This window comes from Chanos chanos, chromosome 2 (genome assembly GCF_902362185.1).
Source record: "Chanos chanos chromosome 2, fChaCha1.1, whole genome shotgun sequence".
Lineage (NCBI taxonomy): Eukaryota > Metazoa > Chordata > Actinopteri > Gonorynchiformes > Chanidae > Chanos > Chanos chanos.
In genome coordinates, this window is record NC_044496.1 from 24,154,330 (window position 1) to 24,162,468 (window position 8,139).

The 8,139-nt window shown below is 42.0% G+C and overlaps 1 protein-coding gene across 1 annotated transcript; it reads left to right on the forward strand.

Moving 5' to 3' along the window:
* Nucleotides 1–6,490: 6,490 nt before the first annotated feature.
* Nucleotides 6,491–7,891, forward strand: LOC115805976 (mRNA decay activator protein ZFP36L1). Its single transcript, XM_030766696.1, has 2 exons — nt 6,491–6,544; nt 6,788–7,891. The coding sequence occupies exons 1-2, from the start codon at nt 6,491–6,493 to the stop codon at nt 7,889–7,891; spliced, it is 1,158 nt and encodes a 385-aa protein (XP_030622556.1).
* The last annotated feature ends 248 nt before the right edge of the window (nt 7,892–8,139 follow it).

Consider the following 8,139-nt stretch of genomic DNA (forward strand, 5'->3'; position numbering starts at 1 on the left):
GTACTACTCTATCATAACACATATTTTCCCTGAACCTCAAATACCACTTTATAGTTTGCACTGGTGTGTTTTGGTAAGATTTGGTAAGGTGCCTGTCAGAACAAAAGAGGTGTAGGATGAATGGATGAAAAATAGAGCGAGAACAATGGGACAAAATGTGAGTGGCGCTTTGGAATGTCGGATTAATCAAATGCACAAAGCATGTTTGTTACATGACAAGGAGTAGAACATTCTGGAGCCAACAGTGTGCATTCAAACATGACTGAGAGCAAACCTCAAAAGTATGTATTAGTTTATCAACCTGACATTCCGAGTATACTCTCAACAACACAGACTGCTCACTCGCACGCTTTGCTGGTTGTTCTGCCAGACGTGAAACATGCATGTACACACACACACACACACACACAGAATGGTGATGAAAAGCCCAGTCAAGCTTTGATTTGACTATAACACATAGTCCAGACGCAAACATTTAAAAACTCTTTGGGAACAGAGTCAGAATGGTGTACTTTACTCTTTCTAATAGTTAAGGTTTTTTCAGTCTCTGTGTTAGTCTTGCCTAACAAGAACTCAGTTCAGGGCTGATGTTGTGGTCTGCACACCAAATGTGCTAATGTTCTTCATGGTTTATTCCTACTGTGCTGAAACAGCCTCTGGCCTTCTGTGCAGTTTGGTGTATGGCACTCCCAGAAGGCCAAGATGTGACCATTTGACCACCCTCCCTCTCATCTCTCTCTTTGGACCCAAACAGGAAGAAGGGAGTGCTAGCAGCAGCTGGGGATGGTGTGAGCACAAACAGACAGTGTGTCTCCCCTTCGCCTCCTTAAGATAACACAACAACAGCTGCCTATAACAAACCACTACACAACACCTCTCATTTTGGCCTGCATGGACTGTCATAAGAACACCACAGTTGTGTCTGTAGAGTGTGTGTGTGTGTGTGTGTGTGAGTGCAAGAGAGAGCGAGAAAGAGAGAAGGAGAGAGAGAGAGCAAGAGGAACAGGAGATGACACCAAGCCCAGGCCTGACATACTTGTTGTTCACAGCATTTGGCTCAGGCCAGTAACAGACATTATCAAAAAAAATATGCAGAACAAATGTTTTCTATTGCACCTTTTGAATTTTTTAATGTGGTTGATTTTTGGGCTGCTGGGATTATCCGGTGTGCAGGCTCTGGCGAGGACCACAGTGTTTTGCTGGTTTTGTCTGTGACTACCCTGGCCAGATATACAAGTGCATTGTCAGTATGAACTGGATTAAACAGGATTATTCCTCATGTAAACAAATAAAAGACATGAAGTGATTTAAAAATGTGTAAATACATACACACAAACACACACACACACACACTTCACTTCAGATTATTTCCCTGTTTCCACAGGACCCTGTTTTTCCCTGGAAGTAGTATATGTTGAGCATGCTGACAATCAAATGTGTGTGTTTCCTGGGAATGGGGCAGTGAGGAGTAAGGGGGAGAGGGCAGTCCCCATGTCTGCTAAACATCTCTGTTAAGACAGCGGGTCAGAGGGACAGTGGAGGAAAAGGGGTGAGGATGTGTAGTGGGTGCTGAGGGTGGAAAAATCATAGCCAGATCCACCTTTCACTCTTTTGATTGTGTCTGTCTGAAAACATACCAATGCATTTAGTCACTGTTTTTACTGGAATGCCACGACTGGAACTTCCCTCTTCCCTGCTCTCTTTCTTTTACTAGCATTCTGAAAGGGTTTTCATGAAGACATAAAGCACCCACCTGCCCACCCACACAAACCCTGACTGAGAAAAAAAAAGAAAGAGGGGGGGGTCCTTTTTAGTGTCCAGTAAAGGATTTGAGGATCATTGGGTCATGGGCAAGAAGAGAAATGAAAAGAAATTCTGCAGAAAACAGTACAAATGAATAGAGTAGATCTAACTGTAACAAACTTGTATGGCTTAGTGAGACTGGTTCTATTACCTCCTGGGCCAGTTAAGACTCTCTCTCTCCAGTGATAATCAGATCAATGATTATTGGAGTGAGAGGAAGCATTCTCTGCAGTGTTAGTGTTGACATTAATTATTGATGTATTGTCTTTTACACTGAGAAAGACTTCTCATCAGTCGTTTTAATGCTGAAGACTGTCATTGTCAGATTAAGCTGCTAGTCACAATTTTTTTAATTACTGACGTCTAAGATGTGAAATTCAATTAATTTTACTTTCAGTTATTCTTTTCTACTTCAGAACTCCTAATCCTACAAAGTATAGCACTTAATCATTTTTGACATTTAATTTTACACAATTAACATTAGATTTTGATATTCACCAGAAGTTTATTTTAAGTTTATTAAGTTTATTTTATTATAAACACAAACGATTTTTGTGGATTTTTGTGACAGTAGAACAAGGCCTTAAAAGGACAGTGCGGTAATTTGGAACGTATTTTTTTTTCTTTCTGACCTCTCATCAGTAATCATATAATCAAATAATAATCACATAAGTTTAAATCTTAAGGCTATCCACTTTAGACCTATGTGTTTTCCTCTGGTTCACAGTGAATTAGAACAACTTTTCTCAAGGTCTGTCTAGGTTGTGAAGATCTAAGCTCTCCAAAGACAATGTTTGTGTAAATGGCTAACCAGTGCTGTGAATTCACGCAGTTTAGTGATGGGATATGGGACTCAAACCCCCTTTTAACTATCTTGCAAAGACAAAGTAACAACAATGGTCTCTACCTATGCAAACAGTTCACTATTCAAATAACTTCACACATGGAAATGCGCTAATTGGCACACAGTCTGTATTCATGGTCTGGTGGTGGGAGCCCAGGAAATGCATGTTAGACTGAACCATCACTGCTACTGTCTACTCATTTGCATATGAGAGCTCCCACCCCCCACCCACCCACAATGTCCAGATTGCTGGGAGTGCTGTTCAAGAGCACAGTTCTTTAAATGTACTGATACACAAGTAATTTGTAAGAATGTAAGAATGCAATTAATGACATTTCTGATCATTATCATGTATTAATTTACAATGCCCGTGTCTGATAAATCTGAGTAGCTGTGGTAACATGTTAAGGACAAGACCTCAACCAGAAGTGCTGGCAAAATCTGGTGCATTCTAAACCTTATAACATTACTTTTTCAAGTTACTACACTTTCATTAAATGAGCTTGACTCCATCCTTGATCTTGGAGTCATACTTTTGAATCCAACATCAGATCATGCATGCTGGTCAAGGAAATTCGAGTGTGCCCTCACATCACGGGATATCTTTAGATGTTAAATGAGGATCTCATTTATACTGCTGATCAGTGTCTGTGGGAACCACACTCTAGTCAGCCCTGGAAACACAGGATACACACAGTCCAGTCTTTTACAGGCCTTCAATTGGGCATATTGATTTAGCTATGGGGAGGAGTTTGATGCATGAACAGACCCAAAGACCATTCACATCCCTGTGCTTCTGCAAGACACACACACAAGCACACACACACACACACACTGACTCCAGATATGTTTATGGCCTGAGACGGGAACCTTCCTCTTGCCTAGCATATGGAGGGCCACAACAAAAGGCCTCTTGTGAGTAGAGTACAAAAAAAAGACAGATCCATTTCTCTGAGGGGGTGGAGCCACTGCTTTTTAGAACAGTAAAACACAACTGCCAGATTTGGGGAGTAGAGGCGAGGGGGCAGGGTCTCTCTGTGAGGGGAGGAGACAGAACCTCCTTCAGTCTGTTACTGGGGATACACGCTGCCTTGAAATGAGACGTGTTGGAAGTATACACTTACAAAAGATTGAATTAAAAAGCTATTTTTCATTGTGTAAAAGGTTGCTGACTCTAATTCTAAACCCTGAATATATATTATTTCAGCATGACACAGCAAAACGTGATAGTTTCGCATTTAAATATCTTTAAATGTGAAACTACCACATGTTTCTTAGATGAATACATACTGCTATCTGATAAACCACACCTACATGAACTACGTTATTTTCATTGCGAAAACCCTGACCACTATGTAATGTGTTCAAATAGCTGGTTTATTTTCATATGAAAATTGTTAGCTTTGAACCGCCCTCGCCTTTCTCAGAATCGGTTGGTGTTTCTGAGCCTGCGTGTAGCATCTGAAATCATCGTTGGTCTCGTTCTGTGGAGAGCCAGCGTGACACTGGTCAAAACCTCATAGCTACAGTTTAACCTCTCAACCAACTGTTTTAGGGGGTGGCCTGATAAATAGACTGGGGTTTTTTTCACAGTTATGTAAGATCTGCAGCCATGCGGTAACAGTTACATTCCTTCCTGATAGACCAGAAAGAAAAAAGAAAGAAAAAAGAAACATCATAATAGCAACCATCATTGTGGGTAGTGGAGATGAAGGTATTCTGAATCTACCTCTTTCAACTTTTGTTTGCCAACCACAGAGAAGCAGAAATGACTGTTGGCCAGGTACCACAGCAGAATAGATATACGATGTAAAATTAAATGTTATAAACTTAACCATTTGATCACCCAAACCTAATGTTTGTGAACAGAAATAATGTCTTTTAGCCATTCAGCCTGAGAAGAGATTCATGTCTTACATGAGTTTTGTGAATACGACTCTTTGAAGAAAAGATAGATGTGATGCCACAAACCTCTCTATTCAGCAGTGAGAAGTTTCTGGAAGGCATTTGTTTCTTATTCTTTCTACTTTGGCCAATCAGCTTGGCCTAGTATTGCTTAATCATTCGTGTTATGCCTTTCCCTATAGACTGGCAGGCTGGAATCTGTGACAGAGGCCCACTGGTATGTCTCACATTCAATGAGGCAAAGTTGGATGAAGCGTGAGGCCACATCTGCATAATCCCATTGTTTATCAAATGAACACCATCGCTCACTGGGAATTACTGAAACCATAGCAAACCTCCAGGAGGGCATTGTGTGTGATAATTGTGTCTTCTCAACCAAGGCCATCTTGAGCCTTTCCCTTTCAGTCAAGGAGTCTACCACTTTGCAATCGCTTCCATATTCTATTTGCCACACCTTGCAAAAGTTATTTTACTCAACACAGCAAAACGCCAACAGTTTAGGATATGACAATCAGCATGTTAGACAGACTATGAGAATGAAAGAATGTAACATGAGCATACATAGACTCGAATCTTGACACAGTCTCTAACAGTGCCTTGGAGTCTATCTCACTGCTTTCTTGCTTTTGTCACACAGACAATGGGCCTTCTGACACACTGTCATTTAAATGCACTTTAATCTGGTTTACCAACACTCTTCTTAATCAAATAAACCCCTGGTTTCAGTTGCTCGTCTCCCTGACCAAATTAAACTTCCCAGTTCTTTATCTAACTCAAGGCAACAAGTGTTCTCTCGGGATAGTGGACTGTTTGCATTCCCTTATCATAACTATGACAAAATTGGGAGAGGTGTGGACAGTTCTCTCAGTGATAAAGCTTTACTCTGTGTTAAAGGGACAGTGATGTCTGTTGACCATTGTGGTCCATGCAAGTGTTTACAGACAGTTTTTCCTCGGGGGGGCATAACACTGAGATGTTTGTTCATGTACTATCTCCTTTTGACGATGTGAACATGAACAAAAGCAGTGCTGCAGTATTTCTGTAAGAAAAGCAGAGATTTCTCATAACAAAATTAATGTCAGCTGTAAAGTAAACACACCTCAGTTAATGATGTGGTTATTCAAATGAATACACATTAAGGCATTGGTAAACATCCTCTCCTCTTAACTGTAAAATGCTCTGTGCAAATCTGTCCATTCCTGTCTCACTGGAGAACGTAATAAGAACCACGGATTGTCTAAAAGAAAAGCCCTGCAATAAACAGAGCGGACTTTATTACCCTTCCTCCATCTAAAACCCTAAAAAAAGACTATAACATATAACATTGAGAGAGGATGGTTAATATGTCCTGTGGCAATGCTTCAGTTGCCTTAAAAATATCTTCCAACCAAGGTACTCCAAAATATTGAAAATATGAAGAGGATAGTAAATATAAGAAGGAAGATGTAGAAAAGAAAATCGCAGCATGGATGAGATACAGCTTAAAATGTCATCTATTCTGTATTCTGCAAGTAATAAAGTGTATGCAGAACTACAGAGCTGAAAACCTTATTGAAAACCTGTTGAAAACTTTGGCGTTTAAACAGCCATTTTAGTGCTTTCAGTCACTAAAGAACAGGAAACGTGTCTTTGGACAAAGAAATCTTTGCAAAGTTTTAAGGCAAATATGAGACATAGTTACACTTGCTCCGTTGGTGAAGTAATCTCGTTCCACAGCAGGGGCTGAGTTATTGAGAAATGAGCAATGGGGCAGTCGTGGGTGTTGTGTTCTTACAAAACACGCCTCTCCAAAATGTGGGTGGAGTTACCCCGGGTGGTTTGTAGCTATATAATCAAATTCCAGCAGATGGTTGTCAAATTTTAGGGGTGCTTGACCGGCCAAGTGGAAGCATCACACTTCACTGTCAACATTACGAAAGTGTCCGAGGCATATTCACAATGCCATCAAACTTCCTGACGCCTTTCTTCGAGTTGGACGATGAATTTTGCAAGGTAAAAACTTTCTAACATCAGAAACTGAAGTGCACAATTTCAAAATTAGACATTTCGAATTGAAGTTGAAACTGACTGCACTTTGAACTCGAGGTTCTTTTTTTAACAACAGCACGTCAACACGATCGGTTATTCAGAAGTAACTTTATACCTTTTTGAGGAATTTAAGATTATTCTCATGTATTGGATGCGGGCTGATGGACAAACATTTTATGAATGTTTCCTTATCTTCTGTTTTAACAGAATTTTCGTAGTTTGGATATGACGGAATGCGCTCCCATCGCCACCCAGAAGCAGCGCGTGATGGGATTCCAGCGCAGACATTCCTTCTGCCCAGTCACCCTGCCCAACTCAAAGTTTAACAGTGGCAGCACAGAGCCTGCGGGCGAGACTCCTTGCTGGCCTCTGAATGGTGGCAATCAGCAATGGAACCGCGAGCAGCAGCAACAGTTGCCTCGGTCCTCCTTAAACCACATTCCCTTTCGAGTTGATCGATCAGTCAGCATGATAGAGGGACATGTGAACAGCCTTGGAGCTACTGAGGCGAACACTCCCCCGATGCTTCCCCCGCCAGGGTTGAGCATCAGCAACACCTCGCTGTCATCAAAATCCTTGACGTCTACCCCGCCAGTTTCCACACGATACAAAACAGAACTTTGCCGCACTTATGAAGAGAGTGGCACTTGTAAATACGGAGCAAAGTGTCAGTTTGCTCATGGCGTAGACGAGTTGCGAGGGCTCAGCAGGCACCCGAAGTACAAGACCGAACCGTGTCGCACGTTCCACACCATCGGCTTCTGTCCATATGGCGCGCGCTGTCATTTCATCCACAACGCAGACGAACAGCATGTGACCTCTGACAGCGCGAGACAGAAAATGAGAGAACGCCCCCAGTTACTGCGTCAAAGTGTTAGTTTTGCCGGCTTCTCTTCCCAAGCCCTGTCTGGCTTCCACGGTGTTCAGGAGCCCATGGCGTTCTCCAGAGCCTCCTCAGTATCCCCACCTCCTTCTACAGGTAGCCCCGACCTTTTGTCCCCATTATTTCCCGAGCCTGGTGCACTGAAGCACAGCTATCCGTTTTCGGTTGACCTTGGTAACGAACAGCCATGTTTCTATCCAATTAATGACTCTAAAAACGGCTGTGCGAAAAACATTGTAGCCCAGAACTGTCATCACAACTCTTTCACGTTCACCGGCCTCTCAGCCCTTCAGCGTAGCTTGTCGGCGGATTCGCTCTCTGATCAAGAGGGATACACCAGCTCTAGCAGCTTAAGCGGATGCGATTCCCCCAGCCTTGAGGGCAGACGCCTGCCCATATTTAGCCGCCTGTCTGTCTCAGACGATTAGTAATGAAAATATGTGCATATTGCATTCCCACACGAGCAGAAGTGACTCTGCTTTGATTTGTAAAGTTATTGTCAGTTATAACTCTTTTTATATATATGTATATCAAAACGTTGGAAATGTATACTGTTGTATACCCGTCCAATCTGCAGTGGATACTTCACTCTAGATTTATATCTCCTTACTATGGCCATTTTTTTGCGTGGAAAGTTCGGTTAGGGATTTTCTGTGCCCGCGAGGATTCCGGTTTC